General features: G+C 37.7%; 2 protein-coding genes across 2 annotated transcripts; both read left to right on the top strand.

The window, feature by feature from the left end:
* Positions 1-6,241: 6,241 nt before the first annotated feature.
* Positions 6,242-7,174, top strand: LOC122704990 (olfactory receptor 8B3-like). The gene has a single exon (XM_043920164.1). The coding sequence runs from the start codon at positions 6,242-6,244 to the stop codon at positions 7,172-7,174; it is 933 nt and encodes a 310-aa protein (XP_043776099.1).
* A 6,160-nt stretch (positions 7,175-13,334) lies between these two features.
* On the top strand, positions 13,335-14,279 carry LOC122705000 (olfactory receptor 8B3-like). Its single transcript, XM_043920174.1, has one exon. It carries the CDS (start codon positions 13,347-13,349, stop codon positions 14,277-14,279), a length of 933 nt encoding a protein of 310 aa, XP_043776109.1. The 5' UTR covers positions 13,335-13,346.
* The last annotated feature ends 2,640 nt before the right edge of the window (positions 14,280-16,919 follow it).

Raw genomic sequence — 16,919 nt, forward strand, 5'->3', positions numbered from 1 at the left:
GAAACACTGCTAATTTCAAAAGTGACTCTGCCTTGTCCCAAGATGATAAATGAATTTCTCTCAATGTGGCTATCACTTTTTAAAGTTATTTTGTAGAAAAATAGCTTGATTGTTCCTTTTGTTGGGACCTAGGAAAACTTTTGGGTTAATATATTGGGGAGCAGATTGGTTCAAACAAGGAAGTTAGTTTTCCTGAAAAAAAAATTTAAAGAATTGAATTTAGAAGGTTTGCAACTATCTGTAATTCAGGAACAGTATGTGAGAAAAAGAATGCTAGAAAAAGGAGCCTAAATCATGCAATATGTCAGGACCGAGACAGACACATGGGCAGTAAATAAGAGGTCCCCTTTGGGAGTGGTCGTGATACGATTTCAATCTGAATTTATATCCCACTAAGTATTGTAAATACATTCTGGTGTCCGTAAGGCCTTGATAAAATTATAATGCACAATGTCCATAAATTGTTGGTGTTTGGAAATGAAGGTGGAAAAGTTATAGCCATGTTTTGGGAAGCAGGTTGAGAGAGGACAGCTCTTCAGGAGATAAAATTGTTCAATAGCTTAAGTTACATCCAACTCTGTGAACCGATGGACTCTAGCCTGCCAGGCACCTCTGTCCATGGGATTTTCCAGGCAAGAATACTGGAGTGGGTAGCCACTCCCTTCTCCAGGGGATCTTCCCAACCTGGGGATTGAACCTTTGTCTCCCGCACTGACAGGCAGATTCTTTACCACTGAGCCACCTGGGAAGCCCCAGGAGATAAAATAGCTAGGGATAACTGGAACTCAGTTTAAGAAAAAGGAATTTAGAACAAAGAATGGCAGATAATGGAAGCTCTTACCTATTGCTTTCTCCATTCTGGAAGGCCCTAGATATATTGCGGAGGTCACATAATTTATTTGGATGATAAAAGCATAATTTACTTGAATTAAAAGAAAAAATAAACTAAACCCACAGGACTGGAGGACTTGGAAATGACTAAATAGCACCTTCTTGTTGGCTTCCATATGCTATTCCCATTTGGATATTTAGGTATGAAAACCTTGAACCCCAGTTGGTATAGCAATGAGAAATTAAAGAAATTAAAAAAAAAATATTGGATGAATGAACCAAGTGTGACTATGACTTCTGGAAGGAATCCTGAATTATTATCATTTTGGGGGAAAAAAGGTTAAAAAAGGCAACTCTAAAAATCCTCAACTGAATGTATCAAGTGAGAATTTAAATATTTTCTAGGATGCCTTTGATGATATTCACCATTTGCCACATTCTTAGTCTCCACTCACTGTTCAACTTTTTTAAAATTCAGCATAACTGGTTTGTTTGTTAGTTTTTTGGATGTTGTGATTGTTAAATCCTTTCTTAGTTTAAAAAGACCACTCATTCCCTTCCCCTGATCCCAATATTAGCACAATTTATATTAACTTCACAAGTTCTAATAATGTGAAATATTTGATCTCGGCTGAAGCTTTCTGCTTTTTCCCCTTTCTTTTACTTACTCTTCATTTTGAAAAACTTGTTTTCTTTGCTGAAAGAAAAGTATATATAAGCAGGTATAAATAATATCCAAGTGGTATTTGGAAATCTGTGGACATCACAGAGGTGTGTCCACTAGGTTATATGTTCTATCATAATTTGAGGTGGCCACACCCAGTTACTAATCTTTCATGAACATCAAAATGCAAATGAAATGTGCTTTATTTACAGAAAACAGAAAGTTTCCTTGAAAGTAATTTGTCTTTGACTAATTGGAAAAAATTAATAAAATTATTTAAATAGTAATTGTTATAATAAAGAGTGGTGACATTTCTAACGAGATAACTTAGCAGAGAGTTGGGCAATTTGAACACATTTTAGTTAGAAATAAGTACTGTGTCTATCTATTTGTACTTCTTTCAAAAGAGGGAAATCAAGTTAGGGTATTTTACTTGCACAGCATAGCTATTCTTAGTTGTTTTTGCTTTTTTAATGTACATGAATGTAGCTGATGAGTAACAAGGGAAACTGTTGAAATTATCGCAACTGAGAGTCCATCAGGTAAACCATGGAATGTGACTGTATTTATGTACTAAACAGAGCTGAAAACTCTGGTTTTCTAGTTTTAACAAAAATGGTCCTCTGAATCACAGACCAGAAAGTTCCTAAATTACATCCTGAAAAATGGTAGAGATTAATGATCATTAGTTAAAATGGTAAAGCAGAAAGAGAGTCACAGATGTGGAGAACAAACTTATGGGTACTAAGAAGGGAAGAGGCTTCCCAGGTGGCTCAGACAGGTAAGAAATCATCCTGTAACATGGAAGACCTGGGTTCGATCCCTGAGTCGGGAAGATCCCCTGGAGAGGGAATGGCTACCCACTCCAGTATTCTTGCCTGGAGAATCCCTATGGACATAAGAACCTGGTGGGCTATAGCTCATGGGGTCACAGAGAATCCCTTGGACAGAAAGGAGATGAAACCACTCAATCCTAAAGGAAATTAACCCTGACTACTCATTGGAAAGACTGATGCTGAAGCTGAAACTCCAAAACTTTGGCCACTTGATGCAAAGAATGAGCTCATTAGAAAAGACCCTGATGCTGGGAAAGACTGAGGGCAGGGGGACAAGGGGGCGATAGAGGATGAGCTGGTTGGATGGCATCGTCAACTCAATGGACATGAGTTTGAGCAAACTCTGGGAGATAGTGAAGGTTAGGGAAGCCTGGCGTGCTATAGTCCATGGGGTCGCAAAGTGTCAGACAAGACTGGGAAACTGAACAACAACAAAAAAAAGAAGAGGAGGTGGGATGGATTAGGATATTGGGACCGACATATAAACACTACTATGTATAATATAGATAAGTAATGCGAACTGCTTGTATAGCACAAAAACCTCTATTCAATTCTCTGTAGTGACGTAAATGGGATGGAAATAAAAAAAAAAGTATGATTATAACAATATCCAATTTAAATATACTTCAAGTCTTTTTATATGTGATTTCAAATTTTCTGTTAGCCAAATTAAAAAGATAAAAGAGAAAGATGTGACATTAATTACAATAATGTTTCCTGTATCTCAATAGACCCAAAATATTATCACTTCATCATGCAACCAATATAAAAATTAAGACATTTTAACCTTTTATTGTGCTAAGCCTTCAAAGTGTTCTCAGAACAGCCCAGATCAATGTAGCACCAAATTTTTAATATTAAGAGGACTTGATCTCTGTTTAGATTTCATTAAATTTACAATTGAAGAGATAGAGTCCCATACTTAAGTTGTTCCAAACATGTATCTGGGCTGTCTCTAGTTGTGGCGAGTGAGGGTTGCTCTCAAGCTGTGGCTTGAGAGCTCAGTAGTTGCCGCACTTGGACTCTAGGGCATGGGCTTCAGTTGTTCTGGCTCGAGGGCTCAGTAGTTGTGGTGAATGGACTTAGTTGTACCAGGACATGTGAAATCTTCCTGTATCAGGAATTGTACCCATGTCTACTGCATTGGCAGGTGGATTCTTTACTACTGGACCAACAGGGAAGTCCAATGGCCATACATTTTCTGTCATTTAAAAATAAAATATCTTATTTGGTAACTTTTTCATACTTTTGTAGTTTTATTGAGAAAAAATTGACTGTATACATTTAGTGAAAGTGAAAGTTGATCAGTCATGTCCGACTCTTTGCAACCCCAGGGACTATACAGCCCATGGAATTCTCCAGGCCAGAATGCTGGAGTGGGTAGCCTTTCCCTTCACCAGGGGATCTTCCCAACCCAGGGACCGAACACAGGTCTCCTGCATTGCAGGTGGGTATTTACCAGCTGAGCCACAAGGGAAGCCAAAGGGTACTGGCGTTAGTAGCTTATCACTTCTCCAGCAGATCTTGCTGACCCAGGAATTGAACTGGGGTCTCCTGCATTGCAGGCAGATTCTTTACCAACTGAGCTATCAGAGAAGACCAGTTTTAGGGAACATGGTTCAAGATGGTGACATAGGAAGATCCTGAGCTCACCTCCCTCCATGAATGCAGTGATTCTACAGCTATATATGAAACGATCGTATCTGAAAAAGATTTGAAAACTTGCTGAGCACTTTCTTCACCTTGTAAGGTGAGAAAAAGGCCACACTGAGGTCGATAGAACAGGCTGAGATACAGTCTCACTATAAACTCTACCCTGGTGTAGAAACCAAAAATGGTGAGGATACTCACAAACCTGTTTTTTGCACTGTTCAAGTTCTGATATAGAAGAAAATTGTTATTTCAGAACCGTTTAAATTATAAGAAAGCTTTCACCTGAAGACCCAGTGTTCCTTTACTCCTTTAATAAGAATTATTTTCTAGACTGTGTAGAGAGTTGATGGATTAGAAAATCTCAGAGGAAACATTTTTCCTATAAGTGTCATTGATAGGCCAGTTTATTGGGATTCCCTGGTAGCCCAGCTGGTAAAGAATCCAAATGCAATCCAGGGGAACCTGATTCCTTTCCTGGGTCAGGAAGATCCCCTGGAGAAGGGATAAGCTACCCACTCCAGTATTCTTGGGCTTCCCTGGTTTCTCAGATGATAAAGAATACATCTGCAATGAGGGACACATGGGTTCGATCCCTGGGTTGGGAAAATCCCCTGGAGGAGGGCATGGCAACCCACTCCAGTATTCTTGCCTGGAGAATCCCCATGGACAGAGGGGCCTGGAGGGCTACAGTCCATGGGGTCACAAAGAGTTGGACAGACTGAGTGAGCATGCACAGTGCCAGTACTGATTGGCTAGGACTCATTTCTGAACCATATTGTCCAGAAATGCAATTGCTCATTGCCCTTACACCCAGCTTCAATATGTCTGGCTTCATGCATGAACTGGGTGAAAGACTCTCTTGACAATTTTCTAAATCTTTCATATTTGGTACATCAATTGTTTTTGCATCAGTTGTTTTTGTAGGAAAAAAGAGACTCGGGCTTCCTCTTCATTTCTGTAATCTAAATGAACAGAAAATGGGAGATTTGGCTTTTCTTTGGGGAATGGACAATCCCTAAGTGAAGGGAAAACTTGAGTAAACTATGGAATCTCTAAGGGACTAAGGACAGATTAAGGTACAGGATGCGAATGCAATCCCTACAGGTCCCTATTATACAGAGACTGTATCCCTGGGGAAGAACCTGAACAACTTCAGCCACATTTATAACTGAGTTCATTATAGCATTACACTCACATTAAATCTGTGACTTCCAAGTGGCAAAAATAATAATAAAGAAGAATGTTTATTTTTTTCTGCTGCTTGAGTGGACTGAAAGTCATTAACAGAAATTATGATCTATATTTCTAAAAAATTTTGAAGTCAAATCAGAAAATACATGTGGGCTGCATTCTCTTAGAATCAACAGAACCAAACCTTCAGAACCTGAAATTGCCCTACTAAGACCAGAGGGTAAAACCAATGATAAGAAAGCCCTGGGGTTTTCTGGAGAAAGGAAGGTGAGTTGCTGAATTCCATTTATTCATGCCCTTCTTGTTTGAAATGGAAGTCCAAGGATCTAAGATACCACAATTTATTTCCAATTCAGCACCGTGAGACTCACGTAAAACTTAGAAAAATGTCTATTCAGGGCATAGATCAGTGAATGCTCAGAGACACTAGGGGCCTGAAAGGATGCATTAGATCAGTCAGTAAGTTCCCTCTCCATGGACGGAAGTCTCACTCATCTACAGTTAAAGCTTTTACTCTGTGATGTGGGGTGAAGAGTTAACCCCCCATTGACTCTGGCCATTTAGTTTTACTTAAGAAGCAATTTTCTTTGTTCTCACCCCATCAGGTCTTATCTGCTTTAGAAACCAGCACCTAATTGCTAGAGTCTCTGCCTATAGTCTTACTGGTGAGGGGAGATTCCAAGTGAAAGGAGAAATGTTGAGATGTGGGAAGAATGAGTCAATCCTGGTCCAAACCTCTCCTTTATCCACTCTTTGTTTTTTCCCCAAACAGTCAAGTCTGCACAAGGCAGTTGTCTCCTCCCTTCTGTAGGCTAAGTTTTGATACTCTTTCCTACTTAGTTTATAAAGACTCGGAAAAGTGAAATTCCCTGTCACTCAGTTTCAGGATAATGGTGACAAAGTTCCATGAGAGAGTAGGTAAGACAATTCAGTGGGTACAGCCTGGGTTACTCTCAGATTCCCAGCCCAAACACCACACTTGTGAGAGGAGATATTGTGTGAAAATTGAGTCATTGTTCTCTATATAACCTTTTTCTTCTGTGCTCACAGATCACCTTAGAGAAGAATGGCTCCTGGAAATGGCTCTTTTGTGACCGAATTCATTCTGTTGGGATTAACCAACCAGCCAGATCTCCAACTCCCTCTGTTTTTCCTGTTCCTAGGAATCTACATGGTCACTGTGCTGGGAAATTTGGGATTGATAATCTTAATTGCACTGAATTCACACCTACACACCCCCATGTACTTTTTCCTGTTTAACTTGTCTTTCATAGACCTCTGTTATTCTTCTGTATTTACACCCAAAATGTTGATTAACTTCATATCAAAGAAGAATATTATCTCTTACATGGGGTGCATGACCCAGCTCTACTTCTTCTGTTTTTTTAGCATTTCTGAATGCTACGTGCTGACATCAATGGCCTATGACCGCTATGTGGCCATCTGCAACCCACTTTTGTATAACATTGCCATGTCCCCTAAAGTGTCTTCCAGCCTTATGTTTGGTTCATACTTGATGGCATTTTCTGGTGCCATGGCTCACACTGGATGCATGCTGAGACTGACCTTCTGTGATGCAAACACCATCAACCATTATTTCTGTGATATCCTCCCTCTGCTCGAGCTCTCCTGCACAAGTACCTATGTCAGTGAGCTGGAAGTGTTCATTGTAGTGGGCATCAATATCACTGTGCCCAGTCTCACCATCTTTGTCTCTTATGGTCTCATCCTCACCAACATCCTCCACATCAGCTCCACAGAGGGCAGGTCCAAAGCCTTCAGCACCTGCAGTTCACACATCATTGCTGTTTCTCTCTTCTTTGGATCAGGGGCATTTATGTATCTCAAACCACCTTCTGCTGTGTCTATGGATGAGGGGAAAATCTCTTCTGTCTTTTACACCAATATGATTCCTATGATGAACCCATTAATCTACAGCTTGAGGAACAAAGATGTTAAACTTGCTCTGAGAAAAACTCTGAGTAAGAGACAGTTTTAATTAGAACTGTCTCTGTGCACAAGTAACTTGAGTTTTTAATTTTAATGGCAACCTTCTTACCATATTTTTATTATCTTTTTAAAATATTGTATCTTAAAGAAATTTAAGTCCTATTTAAATAATTTATTTCCATTTTTATATATTTTTCTTACTATTTTCAAAATACATATCATCTCTTTTTCTTGCATAAACATTAAATAGTGAATATATTATCTTTTTTCATCATCATTTGGAAACTTTTTTCCACTGGGGAAAGATGAATGGCCTTCAAATAATGACTTACATAACACTAGACTGAAGACATATCACTAGGGTTATTTTTAATCTATCAACTTGCAATAAGAAGGATAAATAAGATACCCTATTTCTACTCTTATCTTTCCATATTCCACTTGGCAATAATATACCTTCTTGAAATACCAGAGATTGATGGTTCTAAGAGTATCAAGGATAATCTCTTTCCCATATGTAAACCTTTAGTGTTAAGCTTCTTTTGGCAAAGACTTTTATTTTCACCTTTGTAAGTAATACTGACACATAGCCAATTTTGATGAAAATACATGTTTTGCATGGGTGGGAAAGTGAAGCCAAGAGTGGGTAATGATTTACTTAAAGTCACACAGCTTTAGAAAGAAAAATTGTAGACTAAATTCTTATCATTTTGACTTCAAGTGTATTATTCTTCAGTAAACTCCATCATTCTTGATTACATTATTCTATTTCCGTGAGCATGAAATATGAGAAAACATTCCTGATTTAAAGTTGACTCTCCTCTGTCTCAGAGTGACATATGAATTTCTCTCAAGCTGGGTATTCCTTTCTTTTCTTTTTAGCAAAACAGTTTGATTGTCTTTTGCTGTTGTTGTCAGAAAGAGAAAGCCTTATGAGCTCATATATTATAGAAATTATTTGCTCAAAAAGGGAAATTACTATTTCTGCAAAATTAAAAACCTGAATGTGGAACGCTTGCAAGTGTTTGTACTTCAGAGAGCAGGGCACGTGCAGTAAGGATGCTCAGAAACATGTAATTATGTCATGACTCAAGGAAGCATACGGCCAATAAATAAGATGTCCCAGTGTGGGACTTGGTTGTGAGATTTAGGTACCCGGGCTTCCCTTGTGGCTCAGCTGGTAAAGAATCCACCTGCAATGCGAGAGACCTGGGTTTGATCCCTGGGTTGGGAAGATTCCCTGGAGAAGGGAACCCACTCCACTGTTCTGGCCTGAAGAATTCCATGCACTGTACAGTATAAAATTCCATGCACTGTACTGTAAAGTGCATGGAATTGCAAAGAATTGGACATGACTGAGTGACTTTCACTTTCATTTTTATTCTGAAACTGTTCCCTGTTTGCAAAGTACTGTAAATATATTTTGCTAGTCTTAAATCTTTGATTCTTTTAAACTATTTGCATAATGAGCACACATTATTAGTATTTTGGAGAATGAAAGTGGAAGAGCTATGGTCTCATTTGGGGAAGTGGATAGAGAGAAGGCACCAGTTACGGGAGGTAAATTGCAAGGATTAATTGCATAAAGAAAGGAACAAGTAATTTACACAGAAAAGTGTTGGATAATGAAAACCTTTACCCATGGACTCACCCCTTGTGCAAGACCCTAGATACTGTTGAGATCACAGAATGTCTTTATATAAGATAAAAACTTAAGTTATTTATGATTTAAAATGTTAAAACAATGGGACTAGATGACCTTTGAACAAGTAGATTTTTTCCTGTTTTGTTGGCTTCTGTGTGCTACATTCATATGGAGTTTTAGGTACAGAAACATCAAATTGCAGCTGGGAGAATAATGACAATGTGAAAGAAATATTTGGAGAATAAAGCAAGTTATGACATGAATGTTGGATTATTTTTTGAAAGCAAAAATGTACTACTTTAAAAATCTTCAATATGCTGTATCAGTGACACTGTGATCATTTTCTAAGATATTTTGAGTAATATTCATTAGTTAACACTTCAGTATTTGTGTATTTTGAAATTTGGCAAAGCTGATTTTTGACTTGTTTGTGTTTGAGATGTTCAGCATAGCTTAATCCTTGGCTGATATTTTTAGATGATCACTCATATTGCATCTCTTGATTGCAATATGAACATGATTGATTTTTCCTTAACAAGTTATATTTACATAATATTGTTGATCTTTCTTAGAGGTTTTTTTTTTTTGTTTGTTTGTTTAAACTCACGTTTCCCTCTATAAACTTTTTTTTTGAATGGAAACAAATGCATCTAAACAAGTAAAATTAACTGGGTCATTTGGAAACCTATAGAATACAGATGCAGGTACTTTATTATGTATTTTATAACAATTTGAGTAACCCTAGGAGTGAGTTAAACCTGGTCACTAATCTTCCCTTTCATGAGCCTCAAAATTAGAATGAAATCTGTTCACTTACATAAAAGAATTACTCCTTAAAATGAGTAATTTATATCTTTGGTTAATTTGAAAAAATATAAATAACTTAAAATACAATTTGTAATAATTACCTGTAGTAATGTTGTAAAGGAGGGAACTTTGTTGATTGTTCAACAAATTATTCATGTTTTAGTTAGCAATGGAACTGTGCATCTCTGTGTTTGGACTTCTTTTAAATGGAGGGGGAATCAAGCCAGAGTATTTTAAATGTTCAGTTCAGTTGCTCAGTTGTGTCTGACTCTTTGTGACCCCATGGGCTGCAGCACTCCAGGCTTCCCTGTCCATTGCTAACTCCTGGAGCATGTTCAAACTCATGTGCATCGATTCGGTGATGCCATCCAGCCATCACATCCTCTGTCGTCCCCTTCTGCTCCTGCCTTCAGTCTTTCCCAGCATTAGCGTCCTTTCTGATGACTCCATTCTTTGCATCAGGTGGCCAAAGTATTAGAGCTTCAGCTTCAACATCAGTCCCCCCAGTGAATATTCAGGACTGAGTTCCTTTAGGACTGACTGGTTTGATCTCTTTGTAGTTCTTCCTTTCTTGAGTTATGTGACTGGCACTGACGGGTTTTGAGGGAAGTTGTGGTTCTGCTGGAGGTGTTCAATCTTAGAGTCAAACTTGTAAGCCCTGGGTTTCTCCTGTGCCCATCAACCAGGACAGAACTTTTTCTAAATTGGTGTGAAATTGGATTCTTTTCCAAAATGTTGCATCATGAATATATAGCTTCTTTCCTAATTTAGCTAGACTAGTGATTTCAAATATTATACAATATATTGGGAAGATTCTAAACAAGACATAGAGAGCTAAGAAGATGTTTCAAAAAACCCCTACATTTAAAATTTCACATGGCATGATTTTAATTTTCGTTCATCAGAAATTTAGTGCCTAGTGGTTTCTTCCATCTCCCTTTTAAGGGTTGCCCCACTAAAAACAAACAAACAAATTCTATAATTGTGGTAGCCGCACAGATCATTATTTTGTTTGTGGATACCCTCTTTTTTTGAAGCATTTTGAAGACATATTTTTGAGCATTTGATGCTTTTCTATCAATAAGGGAGAGAACACTATTAACATAGAATGATATTCTTCTCTCTCCTACTCAATGTAAGTAGTATGTTTAAAGATAGACTGATGTAGGTTTATTTTTCACACAAAAACATATATGTTTCTAAAGTGGGTTGAATCTCCCAAGACAATTGGATAGTCTTTGTTAAGTAAACATTCTCCTACTTTCTTTTTTATGTTTTTGAGAAGGTTAAAGTTTTGTATCATATTTAAAGTGTGCAAGATACTTCGATCAATCAGAATGGTACATTCATGGCTTCTCATCTTTCTCAATTTCTTCTTGAATTTTAACCAAGCCTTAATCATAGGTTTGAGAATTATGTTTTTACTACATAGCTTCAATTTTCAAGTGGGTAATGGAGAACCACTGAAAGTTTTTGAACTAGGGAGGGACTGAACTGTGTTTTCAGACTTTATTCTAGTAGCATTATTCATGACCAAATAAGAGTGAATATGTGGGAAAATGTGAAAATAATAGTTAGGAGCCACTATAGTTCAGCATTACACTAGTTCAGTTTAATCATAAAGCCAGAAGTTGTGTGGTGACTGGGGGCAGGTGGGTACAGGTCATTGTGGTTGTAGATGTTGTGGTTTAGCATAAGAGAAGTTTTGAATGTATTCTGAAAGCTCTTAGATAAAAAGAAGATGAGTTTCAGAAGTATTCATTGAATTCTTTCTGTATACTCAGCAGTGTTCCGGCATTGTTCTTAGTTTCAGGATCCAAATTGTTAACAAGAGAGAATAGATGTTTGTCCTTATAGAATACAGTTTATAGAAAAGCATGAATTAAAGGGGAAAAGTCTGATGAGTATTATGAAAGAGAATTTAATGAAATTTGAGAACATGATTAAAAACAGCTGACATTTATCGACACTCATATACCTATACTGGCCTAACCATTTTACTTAGTTTTTTTTTTTTTTTTTCATTTGATTAACACAACAGCTCAATGAAAGAGATGCTATTTTTACATTCCTTATTTTGCATAGGAGAACCAAGAGATTCAATAACTTATCCCAAGTGTTATAGTGTGTAAAAGTGGAAGAAGGAAGGTAGGATTCACAGCACTCTCTCTAACTCCATAATCCATACTCTTTTCTATGATGAGGAGAATTGATAACTTCAGTTACTGAAATGTTCCAGAAAATTAGGCAGCAGGAGAGTCTGGTAGAAATTTCAGGAATATGTTAAGAGTATAAACTATAGAAGGGATACCCTATATTGCAAATTATTTCAGAGACATCTCAGAAAGAGAACAACTGAAATTAGTTGCTGCAACATTTGATGTGTTCAGATAAATAAAGAAAGAAACCTGGAAGTAGGTCTTTTGTGGAAATATGTCCATTTAGTAAATGTGAATAAAGAGGGAATGAGACAATGTAGTAGCTTTACCCTCAGAGGTGTAGATAATGAGGAGATGGGCATTCACGTTGGATCTACCTGAGGGATATACAGTCCCCAGAGTAAAGCAAAAAGGAGTAATAGTGAGCCCCTAAGGAACTAAAGACAGATCATGAACCAGGATCCATAATTTCCTTATTCCATATTGTACATATAATCTACACCCTGGGGAGGAGACCAAGCAAGCTTCTAACCTGTTTTTCACCAAGTACATTACATCATTGCACTCACATTAAATCTTCTGTGTCTAATCAAGTAGAAAGTATAATAATAAAAGGATTATTTTTCTTCTGTTGCTTGAAAACACTGAAAATATAAGAAATTATAGAGGCTCAGAAATATTTCTAGGGCATAGGTGAATTAATGTCTAGATCCTCTCCCCTGAAATCAAAGGGATCAATGTCTAGATCCTCTCCCCTGAAATCAAAGGGATCAAGCCTGGAGAATGTGAAATAACATTTCCAGAACCAACAGGGTAAAGATATAGGGTAAGGAAGACAGTCCTGCAGCTTTAAGATCAAAGTTGGGTGAGTTTCTGAATTTAATTTATAATACTTATTCCTTGTTTGGTGTTCAGAGCCCAGGGACTTATTATATGTCCATTATTTCTTATCTTGTGTAGCTGAGACTCAAGTAAAACTTCTAGAAGCATCTGTTGGAGAGGAATCAGAGAATATTAGAGGGGCTCAAAGGACATATCAGTCAGGAAGTTTCCTCTAAATAGGTAGATCTCTCACTCTTCTTCCTTTATGATTTTTACTCTGTGACAAAGTTAATAACTTAATTTTCATAGACTCTGGTCCCCTCATCTTGATTTAGAAACAGTGCTCCTGGTTCCTGCCACATTAGGTCTAATCTGCATGAGAAGCCAGCGCCAGGTTGCTAGGGTCACTGCCTCCAGTTGTACTGGTGAGGGAAGAGTTCACAGGAATGCGGGGATGTTGAGAAGAGAGTAGAAGAGTTGCATCCTTGTCCATCCTTCTTTTCCCTGGGTTTTTCCAGAGGGTATATTTGCATATGGTAGCTTTTGCCTTCTCTCTCTAGTAAGATTGTGATGTCTGTTGCTATATTTGGCTTATAGAAACTCTAATTAGGTGAGTCCACTTCACTCTGTATCCTGATAATGGAAAAGGCAGACTGTATGGGATCAGGTCAGGATAGTGTCAGGCATTCGCAGTGTGTATACTGTTTTGTAGAATGGGACACTGGATGAGGTGAGTTGTTCTCTAATGGAACCCTTTCTTCTGTATCCACAGAGTCCTTTAGAGAAGAATGGCTCCTGGAAATGGGTCTTTCGTGACTCAGTTCATTTTGACGGGATTAACAGACCAACCAGATCTCCAGCTCCCCTTGTTCTTCCTGTTCCTAGGAATGTACACAGTCACTGTGATGGGGAACCTGGGCTTGATAATCTTAATTTGGCTAAATTCACATCTACACACCCCCATGTACTTTTTCCTCTTTAACTTGTCCTTCATAGATCTCTGTTATTCTTCTGTGTTTACACCCAAAATGCTGATTAACTTCATATCAAAGAAGAATATTATTTCTTACATGGGGTGCATGACTCAGCTGTACTTTTTCTGTTTTTTTGTCATTTCTGAAATCTATGTGCTGACATCAATGGCCTATGACAGCTATGTGGCCATCTGCAACCCACTTTTGTATAATGCTGCCATGTCCCCTAAAGTGTGTTCCAGCCTTATGCTTGCTTCCTACTCGATGGCCTTTTCTGGTGCCATGGCTCACACTGGATGCATGCTGAGACTGACCTTCTGTGATGCAAACACCATCAACCATTATTTCTGTGATATTCACCCACTGCTTCAGCTCTCCTGTACAAGTACCTATGTCAATGAGTTGGTGGTTTTCACTGTGGTGGGCATCAACATCACTGTGCCCAGTCTCACCATCTTTATCTCTTATGGTCTCATTTTCTCCAGCATCTTCCACATCAGCTCCACAGAGGGCAGGTCCAAAGCCATCAGCACCTGCAGTTCCCACATCATTGCTGTTTCTCTCTTCTTTGGATCATGTGCATTTATGTATCTTAAACCATCGTCTGCTGGGTCTCTGGATGAGCAAAAAGTCTCTTCTCTCTTCTATACCAATGTGGTTGCTATGATGAACCCCTTAATATACAGTTTGAGAAACAAAGATGTAAAAACTGCTCTGAGAAAAACTGTACGTGGAATACAGTTTTGATTAGAAACAACACCTCTTTGTGCAGATAATCACAGGATAGAGATATTGTACGGAGAAGGCAATGGCACCCCACTCCAGTACTCTTGCCTGGAAAATCCCATGGACGGAGGAGCCTGGTAGGCTGCAGTCCATGGGGTTGCGAAGGGTCAGACAGGACTGAGCGACTTCACTTTCACTTTTCACTTTTATGCATTGGAGAAGGAAATGGCAACCCAGTCCAGTGTTCTTGCCTGGAGAATCCCAGGGATGGGGTCGCATAGAGTCGGACATGACTGAAGTGACTTAGCAGCAGCAGCAGCAGAGATATTGTCTTTTTAATTTTAATGATCTTATTAACAGTCTTATTATCTTGTTTTGTATCATATGAAAGAAATTTTTGACATTTCAATTTACTTATCACAGAGTACACTTCTCTCCTTGTTTACCATTTGCATAATTTCCTTTCCTCACATGTTCCCATTTATTAATACTATTAAGAAGAACATTTACTATCTTATTTATCATTCATTATAATCATTTTATTTATCATATTATTTATTATAATATATTTTCTGCATTAGTCTGAACTTACCTTTCCCTGTGAAAATAGAAGACTGGTCAACAAATCATCAAATTAGGGAACATTAGGGTGACATAATTGATGCTCTTGAACTGTGGTGTTGGAGAAGACTCTTGAGAGTTCCTTGAACAGTAAGGAGATCCAACCAGTCCATCCTAAACAAAACAAGTCCTGAATACTCATTGGAAGGACCGATGCTGAAGCTGAAACACCAATACTTTGGCCACCTGATGGGAAGAACCGACTCATTTGAAAAGACCCTGATGCTGGAAAAGATTGAAGGCGGGAGGAGAAGGGGACAACAGAGGATGAGATGGTTGGATGGCATCACCGACTCAGTGGACGTGAGTTTGAGTAAACTCCAGGAGTTCGCGATGCACAGGGAGGCCTGGTGTGCTGTAGTTCATGGGGTTGCAAAGAGTCAGACATGACTGAGTGACTGACACTGAGGGTGATGTAATGTCACTGGGGATGTCTTATCTGCCAGTTGCCATTAGAAATACAAATCTGAGAATGTTTCCTCTTTCCATCTTTCCAGAATTCCTTGAGCAAGATTATATCACTTTTAATTTCTAAAGTGGAAGACTTCATAGTGACTGTTAAGTATAACCCACTTTGTATCTGTAAGCACTGTGCATGCCTCCTTTGACAAAGGATTTTGTTATCTCATGTAATGGATTGTCAAAATGTATTCATTATATGGTCATTACATAGAGTGGTTAATGATTTATTTGCAGTCATATGCATTTTTAATGAAATAGTCTAGAATAAGTTTAGGTTTATGATTTCAAGATTACTTGTCTCAATATACTTGGCTTCTATTGTATCTCTTTAATTTTGTTTATGTAAACTTGGCATGAGAAAAACTATTCTAGTTTTTAATCTGAGTATGCTTTGTTTCAGGGTGTTACGTGAATTTTTCTCAGAGTGTATATTGCTTTTTTGTTATTTTATTTAAATATTTGAGGAAAAGAGTTCATCAGGAGTTTTGTTATAGTTGTTTATGGGAAAGATATTGCCTTTGGGCTAGTATACTGGGGAGAAGATTGGTAATTAAGAATGTTTCTTCATTCACAAAATTTTAAAAAATTAGTTTTTGGAATGCTTTAAGTGTTTGTAATTCAGAGAACAGGGCATGGGAGAGAAAGGAGCCTAGAAACCTCTCATGAGGCTGGACCTCAACAGACACATTGCCAATAAATAAGAAGACCTTGTGGAGAGTTGTCGTGAGGCTTAGGACATGCATTTTAACCTGGATGTTTATTCTGTTCCATCTGGTGAAGTAAATATATCCAGTCCATAAAGTTTTTCTAAACTTATAATGCACAGTGACCATAAAGCATTAGCATTTGCAGGAATAAAGGTGAACAAGCTGTGGCCATAATTGTGGAAAACCAGAAAGAAATAGGATACTTTTTCATAAGATAAAATGGTGAGTAGTAATTAAAGCTCAAATTAGAAAGATGGAATCTAGAAAAATATGATAGAAAACAGAAACCTCTATGAGTCTCCTGTTTCTAGACAGGCATAGAAATATTATAGAGATCATGGGATTTGTCTGGATAGGATAAAAGCTTAAAATGCTTGATATTTAAAGAAAAAAGTTAAACCCACGAACCTGCATCCATTTGGTGTAACCTGGGCACAACTAAATCACTCCTGCTTCTGTTGGTTTCCATATGGTACTTTCTTATGGATTTTAAGGCATGAAATCGTAAATCAGTATGCAGTTAGAACTATGAGAACTATGATAAGTTGAAAGAAATATTTGGTGGATGAATCAAATGTTGTGACAGTGTCTTTTCTGGAATAGAATGTTGGATTATTTTTCTTTTGAGAAAATAGGGGGAAATGGTTATTGAAATGCTTGCCTTACTTGTGGCAATTTTTAAAGATAGCTTTAATAATATTTTAAAATTTTTCTTGTTTTCTCACCTCCTCTGAAGAGTTAGATATTGTGAATTTAGCAACACTGATATGCTTGCTTTTGTTGTATTTTTAGATGTTCAGCATTGACTGAACAGCTTTTAACAGTTTAAACAATATTAACAGTTTTTAACTCCTTGCTATATCCTTGATTT

This window comes from Cervus elaphus, chromosome 2, assembly GCF_910594005.1.
Source record: "Cervus elaphus chromosome 2, mCerEla1.1, whole genome shotgun sequence".
NCBI lineage: Eukaryota > Metazoa > Chordata > Mammalia > Artiodactyla > Cervidae > Cervus > Cervus elaphus.

Bases quoted from the DNA above. Each gene is read 5' to 3' on its own strand.
- LOC122705000 (XM_043920174.1), top strand. From the start codon at position 13,347: ATGGCTCCTGGAAATGGGTCTTTCGTGACTCAGTTCATTTTGACGGGA.
- LOC122704990 (XM_043920164.1), top strand. From the start codon at position 6,242: ATGGCTCCTGGAAATGGCTCTTTTGTGACCGAATTCATTCTGTTGGGA.